The sequence below is a fragment of the Cetorhinus maximus genome, chromosome 5 (assembly GCF_964194155.1).
Source record: "Cetorhinus maximus chromosome 5, sCetMax3.hap1.1, whole genome shotgun sequence".
In the NCBI taxonomy this organism is placed as follows: Eukaryota; Metazoa; Chordata; class Chondrichthyes; order Lamniformes; family Cetorhinidae; genus Cetorhinus; species Cetorhinus maximus.
Genome location: NC_135883.1, coordinates 48,672,205 through 48,693,905, shown reverse-complemented (window position 1 = coordinate 48,693,905; position 21,701 = coordinate 48,672,205). Strand labels below are relative to the sequence as shown.

The following is a 21,701-nucleotide window of genomic DNA, read 5'->3' as shown; positions in this document are numbered from 1 at the left end:
GATTGTATATTTTGGGTCATGTCATGTTGGAACTCAGTTAACATTCAGTTAAACTCATGGATGCTGCACTTTTGATGTGTGGAGTGTTGGTGTTGGGAAGGGATCTTTCAAGAGAGGCTGTGCACCACTGATGACTCCAGCCTATTAAGGACCTTAAAAAATTAGAACATAGTTATTACAGTTTTCAGTCAGAGGAACAATCGTGTTGTGTCACAGTACTGCATTTTGTTAAGGAAATGCATGCAGTAAGGTTGTAATCCATGTGATTTAAATGTAATATTTTGCAAAGGGGTGTGTGACAATTCTTTGTCTTTTCAGGGAGATGTAGGACCTCAAGGCCCTCTGGGTGAGCCTGGCCCTAAAGGTGATTCTGTAAGTCACAGTTATTCCTTACTTTTCTCAAGTGTGTGTATCTATGTTCCATCTCCAAAAAATAATTCTGCATGTTTGTTTTAGATCATTACTTGTTTGCTTAATGAGTACCCACTAAGGAATAAAATAATAACTTTTTTTGTAATTGGCAAATGAACCAGAGGCAACATGAAGAAAAAATTACGCAGGAGGTTATTATGATCTGCAGTGCACTGACTGAAAGGACAGGGGAAGCAGAGTCAATAATAACTTTCTAAAGGGAATTAAATAAATACTTGACAAAAGAAACTTTGGGAAGAGAGCAAGTGAGTGAAACTGATTGAATAGCTCTGGCACAGGCACGATGGGCCGAATGGTTCACTGCTATATCATTCTACTGTACCTAGACATAAAATATGAATGCGTTCCTGAGCCTTGTACTTTTTTCCCTAAGCTAACTCATCCATCTATATCTTTTGTGCCTAATTTGTCTTGTGGTTGGACTTTATAAATCAGTTCATGAGCTTTGTGTCACTGGAGCCCTTTGCTGGAAACTCCATTACTAGGTCAGCATGTCCCGCCTGAATGGGAAATGCTACAGGGTCTACTGACCTCTACTCCACTGATATATACCCCGGCTGTGTGAAACTCATAAAATGCCCCCCTGATTATCTTTCTGTATTTAATCTGCAGGGTCGCCCTGGTCCCAGAGGAATTACAGGTTCTCCCGGATCAAAAGGAGAACCCGTGAGTGTTTCTCATCAGTTTTCTTATAGCTGCCATAAAATAAAAGTTAAAGCTGTGATTTAACTGTGTTTGCCTTTGTATCTCGGTATGCAAATTTGAACATCAACTATATAAAAAACGGTTGCAACTTTATCTTTAGAAAAACAAAAATGACGAATCTGGAAATTTGAAATAAAAGCAAAAAAGAAAACGCAAGACGGGACAGTCTCCATCTGTAGAGAGAAGAGACAAGTTAACAATGGGTTCCTTAGCAAAATTGTCAGGTCCAAAACATTAGCGTATCTCTTCTCTCCACAGATAAGGTGTGATCTATTGAGCGTTTCCTTTATCTTTTTGTGAATGTATTTGGCGTTACCCCTGCTCATTTACACAATGGATGGAGCTGTATTTCTTACCTCACTGTACTGTGCTGGCTTATTGAAAAGTGACCACTTTCCATTAAGAGCCTTATGTTTTGTGCACTAGGGTTTACCAGGTGTTGATGGAAGGGATGGTATACCTGGAATGCCTGGATCAAAGGTAACATGGAAATCTTCTAACCTCCTTTGGAAATGTTTTGCCTTATTCTGTGATTAGATTTTTAGAAGACACGTGCTGGGACTAACCTTACAGTTTACTTTCTTTCTAGGGTGAATCTGGCAAGCCGGGTGCTCCAGGTGAAGCAGGATCTCGAGGTCTGCCTGTAGGTACAACTCCTATATGTGAATTACCGTCAGCTCCTAAAGCTCTCAGTTTCAAAGTAAATTCAGTAGGGAATCATTACTCTGTCTGAAAGATTGGATTTTTGACAATTCCTCTGCTCATTTCGATACTTTGGTTCCACTTGTTACAGCTCACACTCGCAGCAAAATGACCCAAAATGCTTCATATTAGGCAGAGCAGTCAAATGCAAGCAGGGCTTGAATGGGAAATTAGGGGAGATGGCTAAAGAGGAAGGAGTTGTGGAGGCTTAAAGGAGGACATGGAGGTATCATGGAGGCAGAGATGGAGCTGGAGTGTGTAGAGGAGAGATGGGTGCAATTTTGTCACCAGTGGTAGAATGGAGGAAAGGGAGAATGAACATTAGCTTAAAGGGGGTAGGGCTGAGGTTTGGTGGGGCAAGGCCATGGAGGGATTTGTAGATAAAGATGAGGATTTTACACTCAGGGATAGCAAGCCTGTGCAGGGGACTGGGGGCCATTGGCAAAGGGATTTTGCATGGGATGGGAGGTGCATCCTTGGGAGAACAGCAAGAAAACAGTTGGAAAGTTCTGTTCTGTAGGTGGCAAAGACACAAATCAGGATTTTACTTGCAGTGGGAAAGAGATAGGATTGGAGATCTGCAATATTTCACAAGCAGACATTGGAGACTTTGTGTTGGACTGGATGTGGGGCTACAAGCTTAACTTGGTAGGGCAGGATATCAAATCATTGGGCCCTGTGTAAACATATATTTGGGACAGGTAACAGGATCAGCAGCTAAATGCAGAGTTTCTGGTAGAAGTTGAGCAAGATGGCTTTGGTCTTGCTGTTGCTGAGCTGCAATATACCTTCTGGCTCATCCACAACTTGGCAGCAGACAGAGAGTCAAACAACACATCATAGAATCTGGGGTGGTGGAGCTGGATACCATTGGCAAATACACATAAGCTTCACCTCATGCTTATGGATACTGTCAGCAAAGGGAAACATACAGATATGATAAGAGGAGGCCAGAGAAGGACACAGGCTATACTCAGGCAGTGTGCATATAGGCTTGGAAGGAGAAGCATTTGGCTATGGTGGGACATGTAGGAATGGTTCCAAGTGAGGGCAGTACCATGGAGATGGAGCATAAAGGAGAAGTGGTGGAGGAAGATGGTGTGTTTGACAACAGCGAGTGATTGAGGAAAGATAAAGCAGCTCAATCACACTCAGAATGTCAGTGGTGCCTCTCACTAGGGTGGGCTCAGAGCTGTGGCTGGATTGAAAGGCAAACCAAAGGGGTTCAAAAAAAGAATGATGGGCAGGCAGTTTGGTGGCAGTGATCTCGTAGAGAAGAGGAAGTTGGATGGTAATTAGGAAGAACAGGAGTAAACGATTGGCTTGTTTAAGAACTTTGTAATTATGGTAGCTTTGAAGGTGGGACAACCCAGTGTCTGAGAAGAGAGAGCTGATGGTAATACTTGCGAGCATCGATCTGAAGAGCAGGATTTCAGTGTCAGAAACTGATCAAGGAAACAAGCTTCATGGAGGAGTAGAGTTTGGAGAAGCGGGGGCTGGAGATACGAATGAAGCTCGAGAGTGTTGTGAGGCTGGAATTGGGGTAGAGAATGGGGTGGAGAAATTAGGTAGGGTGGAGCCACTGGAGCCAGGTGCGTGAATAGCCTAAATTTTAAGGACAATGCATTCCCCAAACTTCTGGCAGCTGTCAACAGATGTGAGGATGAAGGGGTGAGGGGAGTAAGTTGAAAGAGGTCAGTAGGAATGAAGAGTTGGAGTTTGGGATTTCCTTATCCTTCAGTTTGATCCTGGAGGATTAAGAGGATTTGGTCAATTGGAGATCACTGTTCTTAATCCACTTGACTGGATGAGTGCAGCTCCAACCACACTCAAAAAGCTTGACACCATCCAGGACAAAGTAGCCCTCTTGATTGGCATCCCATCCACCACCTTCAATATTCACTCCCTCCAACACCGATGCACAGTGGCAGCAGCATATACCACCTACAATGTGCACTGCAGGAATTCACCAAGGCTCTTTTGACAGCACCTTCCAAACCCATGACCACTACCATCTAGAAGGATAAGGGCATCAGACACCACCACCTGGAAGTTCCCCTCCAAGCCACTCCCCATCCTGACTTGGAAATTTATCACCATTCCTTCACTGTCACTGGGTCAAAATCCTGGAACTCCCTCCCTAACAGCACTGTGGGTGTACCTACACTACAGGGACTGCAGGAGCTCAAGAAGGCAGCTCATCATCACCTTCCCAAGGGCAACTAGAGATGGGTAATAAATGCTGGCCCAGCCAGCGAAGCCCACATCCCATGAACAATTTTTTTTTAAAAACAATTATTTCCTAATTTCACAAAACGACCTTTCACATGTGGGGATGTATCAGTACCATCGAGCAGTGGACTTTTATTCTCTAAAGATCCTTTACTTTTTTCAATATGTAAAATCAGGTAAACCCTTCAAGCTGCTATGTGAGTTTGTCAAACTCTTTTACTAATAAACTCCAAAGAAAGCAGCAGAAATGCTCCAGTATAACCTGGGGTGGAATTTTACGCAGCGGGATTTTATAGTCCCACCGAAGTCAGTGAACTTTTGAGCAGCTCGCTGCATTTTAGGGCCCCGACCCCGCCGTGGCACAGCTGTAAAGTTCCACCCCTGGTTACTATGCGGCAAGGTTAATGGGGCAGAAACCCCTCTTTTGCAGTTGGTGAAAACAATCACCACGTGTAGGGTATAGTGCAAAATCAAGGAGGCAGGATCACGTAGCCAGTAGGCAACCTGGCCAATCTCCCATCCAATAATTTAAATGGTCAAGAAATGCCACTAGTCCTGTTGCAGGCACCCTCTCCTCCATGCATAGCTTACGTTTCTACTTATTTATGCAAATGCAAATGAAAATCTTCCCTATCTCACTGGACTAGTAGAATGAGAAATGTGTGTAGGGAAGTGAAATGGGGGGGAAAGCAATGATGGAAAATAACCTGAAAATAGGATGTGGAATAAAACTGGATACAGCTCAAGTGAGGAAAATGCTTTTTTTTGTGCTTTATCCTTGAGAAGAGTCAATGGATGAAATTACAATTATTTAAATAAGTATGTGCTTTAAATATTCCAGAAGATGAATTATTGTATCACTGCTGGTGTCTCTTCTCTGTTCAACCAACACACTTGCCCTGGCATTTCACTGCCACAGTCTAGGTACTGAGTGTTGTCATTTAATACCGAGATGTGAAAGAAAAAAGAAAGACTTGCATTTATATATCGCCTTTCACAGCCTCGGGATGTCCTAAAATGCTTTACAGCCAATAAAGTACTTTCGAAATGGTGACTGTTATAAAGCAGGAGATGCAGCAGCTAATTTGTACACAGGAATCTCCCACAAACAGCAATGTGATAATGTCCACATAATCTGTTCTTGTGATGTTGATTAAGGCATAGATATTTGCCAGGATTAACTCCCCTGCTCTTCTTCAGTATAGATGTGTGATCTTTCATATCAACTTGAGAGGGCAGGCAGGGCTTCAGGACAGCATCTTTGATAATGGTTGTTGGAGGTCAGTTATCTCAGCTCCAGGACATCACTGCAGGAGTTCCTCAGGGTAGTATCCTCGGCCCAACCATGTTCAGTTGCTCCATCAATGACCTTCCTTCCATCATAAGGTCAGAAGTGGAGATGTTCGCTGATGATTGCACAATGTTCAGCACCATTCACAACTCCTCAGATACTGAAGCAGTCCATGTCCAAATGCAGCAAGACCTGGACAATATCCAGGCTTGGACAGACAAGTGGCAAGTAACATTCACGCCACATAAGTACCAGGCAATGACCATCTCCAACAAGAGAGAATGTAACCATCGCCCCTTGATGTTCAATGGCATCACCATCCACTGAACTGGACTAGCCATATAAATACTGTGGCTACAAGAACAGGTCAGAGGCTGGGAATCCTGCAATGAGTAACTCACCTCCTGATTCCCCAAGACCTGTCCACCATCTACAAGACACAAGTCAGGAGTGTGATGGAATATTCTCCACTTGCCTGGATGAGTGCAGCTCCCACAACACTCAAGAAACTTGATACCATCCAGGACAAAGCAGCCGACTTGATTGGCACCATATCCACAAACATTCGCTCCCTCCACCACCGACGCACAGTAGCAGCAGTGTGTACCATCTCCAAGATGCACTGCAGGAATTCACCAAGTCTCCTTCAACAGCACTTTCCAAACCCACAACCACTACCATCTAGAAGGACAAGGGCAACAGATAGATGGGAACACCACCACCTGGAAATTCCCCTCCAAGTCACTCACCATCCTGACTTGGAAATATATCGCTGTTCCTTCACTGTCGCTGGGTCAAAATCCTGGAACTCCCTTCCTAACAGCACTGTGGGTGTACCTACACCACATGGACTGTAGCGGTTCAAGAAGGCAGCTCACCAAGGGCAATTAGGGATGGGTAATAAATGCCGGCCAAGCCAGCAAAGCCCACACCCCATGAATGAATAAAAAAAGGTACGGTTCTCCCTCAGCACGGCATAGAAACATCCGCTGAGATTATTGTGTTCAATTCCTGGAATGAGACTTGAACCCACAACCTTCTGACTCAGAGATGAAAGTGCGACCAACTGAGCTACAGCTGATACCATGTGATGCAAGGGTTGATTCTCCCATTGGTTGCTGCAGCTGAGCTATGCTCTCAGACAGACCTGATCGGGAAACCCTAGATCCTCGGCATCTGGCTTTCTGTCCATTTAAATAAATAGATGAAAGATCAGGGGCTTTGAGCCAGCCATTTCTCTGCCAGCTATTTCTCCACTGGCCATTTCTCGACCAGCCGTTTCTCTATCAGCCATTTCTCTGCCAACTATTTCTCTGCCAGCCCTCGCTGAGAATGGGGCTCCTCACTGCAAATATCTACTGCCTACCTCCACCCAGGATAGGGGAATCAGCCCTACAATAGATTCCATTTCATCAAAGTACTTTAAATAGATGTATGTTTTGACACTTAAGGAATAAAAATGTTTTAATTGTTGACCCTGTGTTTATTTTCCAGGGTTTGCCTGGTGCTCCAGGACTTCAGGGTGCAATCGGTGCAAAGGTATGAAATGATTGTATTTTTGACTATCCTTGCTTTTAATTATCAATAAGCAGTTTACCCCCATCTAGTAAGGTTTAGAACGGTGGCTGTCAAAATGTGGTCTGTGGACCGGGGTCCTCCAGGTGGTTCGTGGGCTGGCAATATGCAAGTCACTGGAGCTGCTATTCAGCGAGAAACGTTTGACAGATTTTTGACTCCACATACAAACCAAGTAGCCTGGACGAGTGGACACACCTCTGAAGCACCTGCTGCCATTCCCAACAACGTACAGCTGTGAGATTGGATTTTCAACACTTGTGGGGCTAAAAAGAAAGAAGGGGGACTGGCTGAACGTGGAACATAGGAACAAAGGTTTTAGGAGCAGGAGTAGGCAATTCGGCCCCTCAGGCCTGCTCTGCCATTCGATAAAGTCATGACTGACCTGGTTGTGGTCTCAAACTCCACTTTCCCGTCTACCCCCCATAACCCTAGGCTCTCCTATCTGTGAAAAATCTATCTAACTCTGCCTTGAATAAATTCAATGACCCAGCCTCTACTGCTTTCTGGGGATGAGAATTCTACAGATTAATGACGCTTTGAAAAAAAAACTCCTCATCTCGATCTTAAAAGGGAGACCTCTTCTTATTAAACTGGGCCCCCTAGTTCTAGGGGAGGAAACATCCTCCTGATATCCACCCCATCAAGTTCCCACAGGATCTTAAAGGTTTCAATAAGATCACCTCTCATTCTTCTAAACTTCAATGTGTTTAGGATCAAGCTGTTCAAACTTTCTTCATAAGATAACCCCTTCAACCCAGGAATGAGTTGAGTGAACTTTCTCTGAACTGCTTCTAAAGCAGTTATACATTTTTTCAAATAAGGATACCAAAACTGTACACAATACTCCAGATGTGGCTTCACCAAGGCCCTGTACAGCTGAAGTAAAACTTCCCGAATTTTATATTCCATTCCCCTTGCCAATATTCCATTTATCTTCCTAATCATTTACTGTGATTGCATACTTTTTTTTGTGATTCATATACCAGGACACCCCGATCCTTCTGTACCATTATGTTCTGTAATCCCTCCCCATTTAAGTAGTAAACTATTTTTCTATTCTTCCTGTCAAAGTAGACAAGTTCACATTTTCCCACATTGTACTCCATCTGCCAAATTTTTGTCCACTCACTTAACCTATCTTTGTAGACTCGTTACCTCCTCTTGATAACTTACTTTCCTGCCTATCTTGATGTCATCAGCAAATGTAGCTACCATAGATTCAGTCTCTTCATCCAAATCATTGTTATAGGTTGTAAATAGTTGAAGCCTCAGCACTGATCCCTGTGGCACTCCATTAGTTACAGCTTGCCAACCTGAAAAAGACCTATTTATCCCTATCACTGCTTCCTGTTAGCCAACCAATCCTTTATCCATGCTGGAGGGCATGCTTTATCCACGTTAATATGTTACCCCCTACACCATGTGCTCTTATTTTGCACAGTAACCTTTGATGTGGCCCCTTATCAAATACCTTTCGAAAATCCAGGTACATCACAGGTTCCCCTTTATCCACTTTGCTTGCACTCAAAGAACTCTAATAAATTAGTTAAACACAATTTCCCATTCATAAAATCATGTTGACTCTGCCTGATCCCATTATAATTTTTTAAGTATCCTGCTATAACCTCCTTAATAATGGATTCTAGCAATCTTCCTATGACAGATGTTAGGCTAACTGGCCAATAGTTTCTTGTTTTCTGCCTCCCTCCTTTCTTCAGTAAAGGTGTTAAATTTGCTATTTTCAAAACCACTGAGGCCTTTCCAGTATCTAAGAAATTTTGGAAGATTATAACCAATGCGTCTACTATCTTTGCAGCCACTTCTTTTGAGACCACAGGATGCAGGTTATCAGGTCCTGGGGACTTGTCAGCCTTTAGGTCTAAAAATTTTCCCAGCACCTTTTCCCTGGTGATTGTGATTATTTTAAGTTCTTCCCTCCTGCTCACCTCTTGATTTTCAATTACCTTTGGGAAGTTTACTAAGTCTTCTACAGTGAAGACAGACACAAAATACCTGTTCAACGCTTCTGCCTTTTCCTTGTTTTCTATTCTCATTTCCCCATGTGGAGCCCAATATGAGTCTGAAGCTCTCCAGCTTGGAACCAGATAACACCTTATTGGTGTCTCATCAGAAGCAGCACCATTCTTCCCAATAACTCTGAGTTTCTTTGTGGTGACAAGCAAAAGCAGGTGGTGTTGGACCACTAGGTGGTCATTGGCCTGTGGTGAAAAAGTTTGAGACCACTGCTTTAGAACAACTGAGTTTTGGTAATATAGAAGGTTAGGGGAATCATGGAAGACATTTTCAATAACAAAAATTAAAATTTGGGCAGAAAATTTAGGGTAAATTCACTGAGTCTACATTCCTACCCTTGAAGATTCATACTCCTTTTGAATGTGGCTTCCTACTATAATTTTGGGATTGTAAACTTACCCCTACGCAGGTTGGGTTTTTGCTAAAATTCCATATTCATGCCTTTGTTGCAGCATAAGATGTTCCAGACACCTAGACTATTGGGAATAGTTTGAGGGTTAAAAGATTAATGCAGGTGGAAATGGTTGACTGCTGTGTTGCTCCTGATCAGCTGGATCACCATGCAATTATCTGGGATGTATATATTGGATGAGAGATGAAATAGATATTCCTGCATTTTTCTTGATTGGTAAATCAACAAGGTACAAGGGTGAAATTTTTCAGCCTCTTTCTTTCAGAGATTAAATAAGTTTATGATAGTTCACATTGTGCATGGTCTGTGGAAGGAGCGACTTGGCACCTAATTGAAACTAGTTGCAGTATTAGCAAATAGCAAAAGTCAGTTGAACGAATGTACTTTTAATTTCAAATTCATTGGCGAAATATCAAACTAGTTTAGTGAGTGAATGGTTTGCTTTTCCAAGCTGATGGTGTCTTTGAGACTAAAGCATTTTAGATTTTGAATGTATAGCTAAAACTACGGGGGGGGTGGTGGCGGGGGGCACAGTGGCACAGTGGTTAGTGCTGCGGCCTCATAGTTCCAGCAACCCAGGTTTGATCCTGACCTCAGGTATCTGTGTGGAGCTTGTATGTTCTTCCTGTGTGGGTTTCTGCCAGGTACTTCAGTTTCCTCCCATCATCCAAAGATGTGTTGGTTAGCAGTTTGGCTACAGTAAATTGTCCCCTAGTTTGTGTGTAATTGTGTGCCCCGTGATGGACTGGCATCCTGTCCTGGGTGTACCCTGCTTAGTGTCCATTGCCTGTCTGGATAGACTGACTACCTGAATGACCCTAAGTTGGATAAAGTGGTCTGGAAAAGTGTGTGAGGGAGAGTTATCATTGCTGTGTACTATATGATTTTTTTTTAAACAATTTATTTTCCTTCCCATTTCATCTTTGTTGCATTTGTTTTCTAACAGGGTAATCGAGGTCCAGCTGGGTTGAATGGCACTATGGGATCTCCTGGTAAACCTGTAAGTTGACCTTGAATTTATGATTTTTAAAAATTCGTTCATGGGATGTGGGCTTCGCAGGCTAGGCCAGCATTTATTGCCCATCCCTAATTGCCCTTGAGAAAGTGGTGGTGAGCTGCCTTCTTGAATGGCTGCAGTCCATGTGGCGTAGGTACACCCATAGTGCTTACTTGTTTATCAATAAATTTCTTTGAATTTTCTGTCAGTCTCATTCCTGGATAGGTTTATCGCCTCTTTGTTACTCATGGTGTATCCTTTATTTACACAACATCAAACACCATTATCAGTTCAAATCCCACCACACCAGTTTGAGAATTTGAAATCAGCTCAAAAAATATGAAAACAAAAATCTTCTATTCAGAAAAGATACTATGAAGTGTCCGATTGTCTTAAAAAGTGAACTAGTTCAGAATAACCTTACCTGGTCTCACTGATATACAACTCCAGTCCCACACCAACATGATTGACAGGTAACAGCCCTCTGACATAGTAAACTAATCAGTTGTAATTAAACGCTCAAGAAGACAACCCCGCTATAATGTTCTCAATGCAACTTGGAATGGGCAAAAATGACCAGTGACTGCCGTATACTGAGAGCGAATGTATAATTGTAAATCTCTGTGAAATATATTTTGTATTTTTATGGAGGTTATACCCTTACTAGGTTGTTCAGTCAGGTGAGGTTCATTTAATGCAAACATGTATTAGTTACAGGAATACTGTTTCCACTAAACTTACAGGCTGGTGCGAGCTTCCACATCACTTCTCTCTATAGATTACATTGACTTGCTCTATTTAGATTTCCAGTTTATTAAATATTATGCATTTTAATTATTATATATTGCACAACACCACAAATATGTTAAGATGATTCTAAAGAATGTGTAATTGGAAGCCTTGTAGTTCATGTGGTGCCTAACTACTGGTTGGCAAGTCCATGAACTGGTGACCACCTCATAGCTCATTTGCTGAAGATTGCATGAAACATCACAATTGGTTGGATTCTTGGTGAGTACTGGCTTGAGTTGGGTATAAGTACAACCACTTCAGATGTATTAAACTCACCCACTTCCCCTGTTGGTTCTAATTCTCACTTCCGTGCCTGGTGACACTTGAGGCAACCCATTTCTTCTACCACTTGTACATCCAGCAGATTGGGCTTGGGCTCCTTTCTGTAACAAAGACCCTTTTGCCTGTGGAGAGATTGTTAGCCATAGAGCCAATATGGCATAGAGGGAGGCCATTTGGCCTATCAAGCCAAAACTAGCTCTGGCTCTACTGGGTCTCTGTAGAGCAATCCAGTCAATCCTATTACCCTGTTCTATATTGCTGTATTCCTATAAGTTTATTTTCCTCATGTGCCCATCCAATTTCCTTCTGAAATCATATATCGACTCCACTTCCACCAACGTTATGGGCAGTGAGTTCCAGGTCATTATTACTTGCTGCATAAAAATGCTCTTCCTCACATTCTCCTGCATCTCCTGCTCAAAACCTTAAACCTCTGTCCCTCTAGTTCTTGTGCCATCAGTTAATGGGAACAATTTTTCTTTATCTACTTTATCCAAACCTCTCATAATCTTGTACATCTCTATCAAATCTCCCCTCAATCTCCTTTGCTCCAAGGAGAACAATCCCAATTTCTCCAATCTAACCTTGAAGCTAAATCCCTTCATCCCTGGAACCATTTTGGTAAATCTAGTCTGCATCCTCTCAAGGACCCTCACATCCTTCCTTCCTAAAGTGTGGTGATCAGAATTGGATGCAATACCCTAATTGTGACTGAACCAGAGGTTTATAAAGGTTCAACATAGCTTCCCTGCTTTTGGCTGACTCACAACCCCCTACCTGGAGGACTGGGCAACAATTGCTGGCCTTGCCAGTGACACCCACATCCTATGAAAGAATAAAATTTTAAAAACTGTGATGCACTGCAAAGTCAAATTGCTCTTACCTTGTAGGCTCACACATGAAGAGGGAGTAGGTACTAGAAGGTATCTGCTGGCTCCAATCATTCCCAAATGGAAGCCAACAACATCATGAGAAGAACAAAAGGGAGCAAATAAGAGGAAACAAAAATCCCAGTTTGTCAACTTAATCGTTTAAAGAACAAAGAACAAAGAAAAGTACAGCACAGGAACCGGCCCTTTGGCCCTCCAAGCCTGTGCCGATCATATTGCCTGTCAAACTAAAACATTTTGCACTTCTGGGGTCCGTATCCCTCTATTCCCATCCTATTCATGTATTTGTCAAGCTGCCTCTTAAACACCACTATCGTACCTGCTTCCACCACCTCCTCGAGCAGCGAATTCCAGACACTCACTACCCTCTGCATAAAAAACTTGCCCCGCACACCTCCTCTAAAGTTTTCTCCTCTCACCTTAAATCTATGTCCCCTAGTAATTGACTCTTCCACCCTGGGAAAAAAGCTTCTGACTATCTACTCTGTCCATGCCACTCATATTTTTGCAAACTTTTATCAAGTCGCCCCTCAATCTCCGTCGCTCTAGTGAGAACAATCCGAGTTTCTCCAACCTCTTCTCATAGCTAATAACCTCCAGGCCAGGCAGCATCCTGGTAAACCTCCTCAGCACCCTCTCCAATGCCTCCACATCCTTCTGGTAATGTGGCGACCAGAATTGCATGCAATATTCCAAGTGTGGCCTAACCAAGGTTCTATACAGTTGCAGCATGACTTCCCAGCTTTTATACTCAATACCCCTGCCAATAAAGGCCAACATGCCATATGCCTTCCTGACTACCTTATCCACCTGCGTTGCCACTTTCAGTGACCTGTGGACCTGTACACCCAGATCCCTCTGCCCATCGATGCACTTAAGGGTTCTTCCATTTACTGTATAATTCCTACCTGTATTAGACCTTCCAAGATGCATTACCTCGCATTTGTCCGGATTAAACTCCATCTGCCATTTCTCCGCCCAAGTCTCCAACTGATCTAAATCCCGTTGTATCCTTTGACAATCCTCTTCACTATCTGCAACTCCTCCAACCTTAGTGTCGTCTGCAAACTTACTAATTAGCCCAGTTACATTTTCCTCCAAATCATTTACATATACTTCAAACAGCAAAGGTCCCAGCACTGATCCAGTTGGATAAGTTTCTTCATTTCTTATCTGGGGTACTTGATTATCTTTTACAGCTTTGACATTCCTCAGGGTGAGGGGTGTTGTTGTTGGAGAGTGGAGCACTTCACAGTTCAGACATCCACTCTCAGCCTTGTACACAGTTCGATGCCGAGTTGACCCCCTTTGTCCTGACAACAAGCCTGAGTTCTAGCTTCAGAAGTGTATCCCCCAGTCCATCAGTACAACATTTCTTCTCCATTTTCCACACATCCTGTCATCTCACTGTGGAGTTAGGGACAGTTTTCTTTTCCCTCATGTTCACCAAGGACTGGACTAAGTCTATGGAGAATTATACAATAACACAAATGCAGAACCTGGCCATTCAGCCCAAAGGCTCTGTGCTGCTATTTAGCCTCCACGCAAGCCTCCCCCCACTCTAATTATTGTTCTTATCATGTCCTCCACTCCCTTTGCCCTCATGTGTGCATCAAATCTCCTATTAAAGGTATTAGAGCTATCAACTTTAATTCATTTTACATAGGATCCTTACTGTTATCAGACAGTGGAGATCTGGGTCCAGCTTTTGTGGTGAAAGTGACAGTGAAATTGTCAGTGTTCACTGTCATTACTCCAGTAAAACTAACAGCAGCTTCTAGAGTCCACGGATACATATGAACAAGGAGCAGGAGTAGGCCATTTGGCCCCTCAAGCCTGTTCCGCCATTTAATAAGATCATGGCTGATCTGATAGTAACTTCAAATCTGCACCCTGCCTACCCCTGATAACCTATCACCCCCTTGCTTACCAAAAATATATCCACCTCTGCCTTAAAAATATTCAAAGACTCTGCTTCCACCGCCTTTTCAGGAAGAGAGTTCCTAAGACAAAATAACTTCCCAGAGCTTCTCCAGAGGGTGAGCCATGACAAGAAATTCCACTTTTACACTGTTAGTCTCACTATAAAAAAGCTGGAAAAAGTTGCCCCTTGTTGAATGAGGTGTAACTAGGTTTTTATTGGTGTACTAACTTCATAATTACTAACAAACACTCTCACTGGTCCTGAAAAATGTACATTTGTAGAATGCCAAAATTCTCCATTATGATAAACAGTTGCTTTTTAAATGGTTACAAAATTTTACCTTCAAAATGAAACCATAACTTATTTTATCATCTGAAAAGCTAGACTAAAAGTGAAGGGATTCTGTGGGTTTTACTTCCTGGTCGGCTGTCAGTTTGAATACTTCAATGTGGTTGGCTGCTTACCCTGCTTGCTGACACCACTGTTGCCCTTGACTTGGCGTCAGATTTAAACTGATGTTGGGAAAGGGGGACTTCATGCCACAGAGATTGCTGGACCTTTGCAGGTAGCATTCTTCAAGGTCGGCACCATTGCTTTGTCACTGACAACAAAATCCAGTTTATTATACTTCATTCATCTGAGCTGCATTAGGGCCTGGTGCTGAAGGTAAAAAGCTAATGTTTAACACATTGAACAACTGGTTTCCCATCCTATTCCTGCCCTAAACTAGCAGTAAAAATCCACACTTTCATTGAGGCTCGAACTAGCCAATTTTGTTCTTGGTTCCATCATTGACTTCAGTCATGGCCAGCTGTGTGCAAACTCACAGCCAGATTCAATTTTTTTCTGAATAAAACAAATAAAGAGCCCCTGGATTGTCCCTGTGTCATCAAAGAAAAGTGCCACTGGGACTGGCTCTGGGAAAGATGGCACCTTACAAGCTGGATGGGCTGCACCTGAACATAACCGGGGCTGAGTTCCTTACTAGTTCTGTTGGGAAGGCTTTAATCTAACTCAACAGGGGTGTGGGAACCAGGAGGGAATATTAGAGAGGAATACCAGGGTGCACAAACTACTGGGAAAGACAGGTAGCACTAGTATAGTGAATAGTAAGTTAATAGGTGGAGTCGGAGTAAAGGAAAAAGTAATGAAGCCTAAATCAGAGTTACTGTGCATGTATGCGAATGTAATGAGTATAGTAAATAAGCTGGTGAGTTACAAGCATAGATTGCATGTGAAAATATGATGTGGCGATAACAGAGACCCGGCTCAAGGAAGGGCAAGACTGGGTTTAAATACTCCTGGGTACAAGGTGTTTAGAAAAAATAGGGCAGGAAGAAAAGGAAAAGGGGTGACTGTATTGGTCAAGGAGACCATTGCAATGCTGGAGAAAGAGGATGTCCCAGAGAGAAGGACGGAATCAATTTGGCTAGAGCTAAGGAACAAAAAGGGTGCAATTACATTGCTCGGTGTAGTCTATAGACCGCCAACTAGTGGGAAGGATGTAGAGGAACAAACTGCAGGGAAATTACAGTGAGATGCAAACATTATAGAGTGGTTATAATGGGGCACTTCAATTACCTGACTGTAAACTGGGACAGTGGTAGTGTAAAGGGTCGAGAGGGAAAAAAGTTCTAGATTGTGTTCAGGAGAATTTTCTACAGCAGTATATGTCCAGTCCAACAGGAAAGGAGGGACTGCTAGACCTGGTTCTTGGAAATGAGGTGGGCCAAGTAACTCAAGTGTTAGTGGGGGAACATTTAGGAGACAGTGATCATTGTATCGTAAGGTTTAGGATGATGGTAGAAAGGGACAATGTGCAATCCAGAATAAGAATAAGTAACTGGGGCAGAGCCGATTTCAGTGATGCAAGAATGGAGCTGGGCTGGATAGGTTGGAACCAAAGGTTGGAGGGAAAAACTGTAGGTGAACAATGGGCTACCTTCAAAGAAGAAATTGTTCAGGCACAGTCAAGATATATTCCCTCAAAAGGGAAAGGTAGGGTAAACAAATCCAGAGCTCCCTGGGTGAAAAAGGAGATAGAAAGTAAGATAAAGAATAAAAAGTGTGCTTATGACAGGTGTCAGGTAGAAAATACAATTGAGAACCAAGCTGAATACAGAAGGTTCAAAGGAGTGGTGAAGAAGCATTTAAGAAAAGCAAAGAGGGGTTATGAGAAAAGACTGGCTGTCAACATAAAAGGGAATCCCAAAGTCTTCTATTGGCGCACAAATAGTCAGAGGGTGGTAAAATGAGGAGTAGGGCCAATTAGGGACCAAAATGGGGATTTACATATGAAGGCAGAGGCCATGGCTGAGGTGTTAAATGAATACTTTGCATCTGACTTTACCAAGGAAGCAGATGCTACTGAGACCATATGGACAGAGGAGGAAACTCTGTCACTAGGAGGGTTCAAAATTGATAAGGAGGAAGTGTTGGATAAACTGTTGGCACTTAAAGTTGGCAAGGCACTGGGTCTGGATGAGATCCATTCAAGATATTGAAGGAAGTAAGAGTGGAATTGCAGGGGCACAGGCCATAATCTTTCAGTCTTCCTTAGACTCAGGGGAGGTGCCAAAGGACTGGAGAATTGTAAACATTACACCCTTGTTCAAAAAAGGTTGCAAGGATAAGCCCAGCAATTACAGAGATAAAAACAAAAAACTGCAGATGCTGGAAATCCAAAACAAAAACAGAAACAGAAATACCTGGAAAAACTCAGCAGGTCTGGCAGCATCGGCGGAGAAGAGTACAGTTGACGTTTCGAGTCCTCACGAACCTTCAACAGACCCTTCTGTTGTAGGGTCATGAGGACTTGAAACGTCCACTGTACTCTTCTCCGCCGATGCTGCCAGACCTGCTGAGTTTTTCCAGGTATTTCTGTTTCTGTTTTTGCCAGCAATTACAGACCAGTCAGTTTAACTTTAGTGGTGGGGAAGCTTCTAAAAACAATTATTCAGGATAGAATTAGTAGTCACATGGAAAAATGTGGGTTGATTAGGAAGAATCAGCATGGATTTCTAAAGGGAAAAACGTGTTTAATTAACTTATTGGAGTTTTTGAAGAGGTAACAGAGAAGGTTGATGAGGGTAATGCTGTTGATGATGTGTACGTGGATTTTCAAAAGGCATTCAATACAGTGCCACATAATAGACTTGTGAGAAAAGTTATAGCTCATGGAATAAAAGGGACAGTAGCAACATGGATAAAAAGTTGGCTGAGTAATAGGTAACAGAGGGTAATGTCAATGGATATTTTTCTGGCTGGAGGAAGTTTTGTAGTGGAGTTCCCTGGGGATTGCTATTGCACCTTTCCTTTTCCTGATATATGTTCATTATCTAGATCTTGTTGTGCAGGAGACAATTTCAAAGTTTGCGGTTGATTCGAAACTTGGAAGCATTGTAAACTGTGAGGAGAACAGTAAAGAACTTCAAAAGGACATAGCAAGTTGGTGGAGTGGGCAGATAAGTGGCAGATGAAGTTCAATGCGGAGAAGTGTGAGGTGATGCATTTTGGTAGGAAGAACATGGACAGACAATATAAAAATAAGGGGTACAACTCTGAAGGGTGTGCAGGAGCAGAGGGACCTGGGTGTATATGTGCATAAGCCATTAAAGGGGGCAGGAAAGGTGGAGAAAGGAGTTAATAAAGCATACAGTATCCTGGGCATTATTAATAGGGGCATAGAGCAGGAAGCAGGGAGATTATGCTGAGCTCATATAAGACACTAGTTAGACCTCAGCTGGAGTATTGTGTACAGTTCTGGGCACCACTCTATAGGAAGGATGTGAACGAGCATTGGAGAGGGTGCAGAAGAGGCTTACAAGAATGGTCCTAGCGATGAGGAACTTCAGTTATGAGGATAGATTGGAGAGGTTGGGAATCTTCTCCTTGGAGAGGAAAATGCTAAGGTGAGATTTGATAGTGGTGTTAAAAATCATGAGGGGGTTGGGCAGAATAGATAGGGAGAAACTGTTCCTGCTCATAAAAGGATCAAGAATGAGAGGGCATAGGTTTAATGTGATTTGCAAAAGAAACAAATGTGATGTGAGAACAAACTTTTTTATACAGCCAGTGATTTGGGTCTGGAATGCACTGCCTGGAAGTGTAGTGGAGGCAGGTTCAATCGAGGCATTCAAGAGGGCATTAGATGATTATTTGAATAGCAACAATGTGCAAGGGTACAGGGAAAGGGCAAGAGAATGGCATTGATTCATAATGCTTATTTGGAGAGCCGGTGCAGATGCGATGGGCCGAATGACCTCCTTCTATACCATAACAATTCTGTGATTCTGCCTCCCTTTTTTTAAGAGGGGCCCAAGTATTAAGGAAACTAAACCATAAAACAGAGGGAACTGATTGAATCAACTATGGTCTATGTCCTCCAGTTCCTGCAGTACCCATCGGCCACAGAAAGCCTTCCCCATACCAAAGGACACTGTGTGCTCTTCTCCAGGCCCGTGGACAAGGCTGTGGGAGACAGGCAGCCCGAATAACCAGCTCCAGGAGCGCCTGGTTAGGTTTTATGTGGCTTGAGGCGAAATCATTTCTCAACTTGTCCAGATTGTTGCACAGTTTGAAGTCTATAGTTCTGATCACCTTGCCATTTTTGGCCAAAGGGTTGTGACAGGCAGCTCTACAGCAAATAAAACAGGTAGCAAAACTAGATGTAGCGACGTAGAATTTAAGAAAGCTTTAAAAAGTGTAGGGGCTTCAGTGGCATGATGTGTTTAGCATCAGGAACATGATTTAGGAAAATGTTCTTTGTTGCACTATTTTATGGTTCTAAAAATCTCTTGTAAGCAAACTGTAAACTTAAAACAGTGTAAAACTGTGAAATGAAAACTTAACTCATAGTGACACAGAATTTAAAGTACCTTTTCTTCACTGTGGTTACACAGGGTGAACAGGGACCGATCGGTGACTTGGGAGAACCTGGTCTCATTGGCCCTCCGGTGAGTAGCACACGATTTCACTGCCTTTATCTTGCAACCAATCCATTGGAACTGTGTTTCTTTTTCGCAGTAGTAGTTAAGTTTGACTTAACTGTGCTTTTCTTGTACGTGATTGTTCAGAGGCAGTATTTAAAGGGTTTACGGTTGATGGCACTACTGGCCCAAGTATTCATTATTGTTAAAAGCTTGAATAATTTCTAAGACTAGATTATTTCAAAAGGGGTGATCACATTCCATGTTCTTATCTGAGTTTTCCTGATTTCTGCTCAAAATAATAATGAGTTCTGGAGAATCCAGCACTTATACTCCTGGACCCCAGTAACACAACATCTCTCTGTGCAGTTTTCACTTTCCAAAGAGTGAATTATAATGAGTCTGCCCGCACCACTAGACTATCTTTGTAAATATCTTGTGTAGGGTGAGAATTATAACAACAAATGCATTTGTATAGTGCCATTTACATAGTAAAACATCCCAGGATTTGACACAGGATTGATTGTCCAACAAAATTTGACACCGAGTCTCATAAGGATATACTAGGACAGGTGACCAAAAACGTGGTCAAAGATGTGGATTTTAAAGAGCATTTTACAGGAAGAGAGTGGTAGAGAGATTTAAGGAGTGAATTCCAGACTTCAGAGCTTTGGCAACTGAAGGCATGGCCACCAATCGTAGCTCAAGAGGACAGAATTAGAGGAATTAGAAGGTTGTAGGACTGGAGGAGATTTTCATAAAGCATTACATTCTAAGTCTGTTTCTTTGATTGTGCAGCCAATATTGTTCTTGGCTGACGTAGGAGCCCTCAGGGAAACTGGAATGTTGCAACATCAGACTTGCTTCTTCCAATGGGTCTTTTCCTGCAAGGTTCAACCTGTCCCCGTCACAAGGGCCACCCTCCACTGGGTGTTCATTGGGTGTGGTTCACTTTTAGAAGGCTCAGTAGTCTCTTTCCCCAACCATGCATGCCGAGTCTGTGGGTGAGGATCTCCCTCTCTTACCCTCAGTCTCAGCCCACCCAATCCCAGGCAGTGCATGTGGAACACCACCCCACCAATCACAAGTGTATTACAGGAAGAGGGGAAATGGTGGGCAGAAACACCAAGACAGTTAGAAATCTGTTAAATCAAATACACAAAAGATTGTTACAACTTTGGAAATGTCAGTATTGGCTGCATGTACATTGTAACTCCTACACAGTTATTGCTCAATCAAATCCTGATATATTGTAACCTGCACACAGTTAGTGCTGAATCCAATCCTGGTACATTGTAACCTGTATGCAGTTAGTGCTGAATCAAATCCTGGTCTATTATAATCTGTACACAGTTAGCGCTGAATCAAATCCAGGCATCTTGTAATCTGTACACAGTGCTGAATCAGATCCAGGTATATTGTAAACTGTATACTGTTGGTGCTGAATCAAATCCTGGTATATTGTAACCTGTACACAGCTAGTGCTGAATCAAATCCAGTTATATTGTAACCTGTACACAGTCAGTGCTGAATCAAATCCAGGTATATTGTAACCTGTACACAGTTAGTGCTGAATCAAATCCAGGTATATTGTAACCTGTACACAGTTAGTGCTGAATCAAATCCAGGTATATTGTAACCTGTACACAGTTAGTGCTGAATCAAATACAGGTATATTGTAACCTGTACACAGTCAGTGCTGATTCAAATCCTGGTCTATTATAATCTGTGCACAGTTAGTGCTGAATCAAATCCTGGTATATTGTAATCTACACAGTTAGTGCTGAATCAAATCCTGGTACATTGTAACTGTACGCAGTTGGTGCTGAATCAAATCCTGGTGCAGCCTGGTACAGCCAAGGGTTTGATTTTAGAAGTAAAAGTATAGCAGGGGCAGTTAGGAGGAATCTTCTTCAGTTTTAGGCATGATCACTCACCTCCGATGTTGAACGGTAACACCACAGGCCAAGAAGTCTAGCTGTGAGCATGTATTGTGAGAGATTGGTGGGTTTGAGCAGGGTTAATGCAGGGTTGCTGACAAAATATCTGCATCTGTGGCAGGATCACTGATTGCTGTGGAAACTGCAACATTTGCCCTATTAATCCAAATCAGCCCAAATTCCTCCTCAGAGAAAATAATGCTCAGGATAGCCCACACAGTATTTGCTGAAGCCAATGGTCTATAGTGTCACTGAAACTATATTACTCACGACTGTGAGCGAGGAACAACTGCATCTTCATCAGAAGCTTCAGCATACGGCAATTCCATCTTTCCTCCAGTTTATCTCCTTTTTAGGGCATCCAGATAACATGGAATCACAGAATCACAGCATCGTGACAGTGCAGAAGGAGGGCATTCAGCTCATCGTTTCTCCACCGGCTCTCTGAATGAGTATTATAACTCAGTGCTATTCTCCTGCCTTTTCCCCGTAACCCCTGCACATTGTCTCTGTTCAAATAATCATCTAATGCCCTCTTGAATGCCTCAATTGAACCTGCCTC

The 21,701-nt window shown here is 42.7% G+C and overlaps 1 protein-coding gene across 1 annotated transcript in view; it reads left to right on the top strand.

Moving 5' to 3' along the window:
* The window catches only part of col9a1b (collagen, type IX, alpha 1b), a 133,078-nt gene that overhangs the window by 50,868 nt on the left and 60,509 nt on the right, over nucleotides 1-21,701 (top strand). The window contains exons 15-21 of the mRNA XM_078542837.1: nucleotides 319-372; nucleotides 1,045-1,098; nucleotides 1,564-1,617; nucleotides 1,727-1,780; nucleotides 6,857-6,901; nucleotides 10,333-10,386; nucleotides 19,173-19,226. Coding sequence (XP_078398963.1) covers nucleotides 319-372; nucleotides 1,045-1,098; nucleotides 1,564-1,617; nucleotides 1,727-1,780; nucleotides 6,857-6,901; nucleotides 10,333-10,386; nucleotides 19,173-19,226 — 369 coding nt within the window. The remainder of the gene's footprint in view (nucleotides 1-318; nucleotides 373-1,044; nucleotides 1,099-1,563; nucleotides 1,618-1,726; nucleotides 1,781-6,856; nucleotides 6,902-10,332; nucleotides 10,387-19,172; nucleotides 19,227-21,701) is intronic.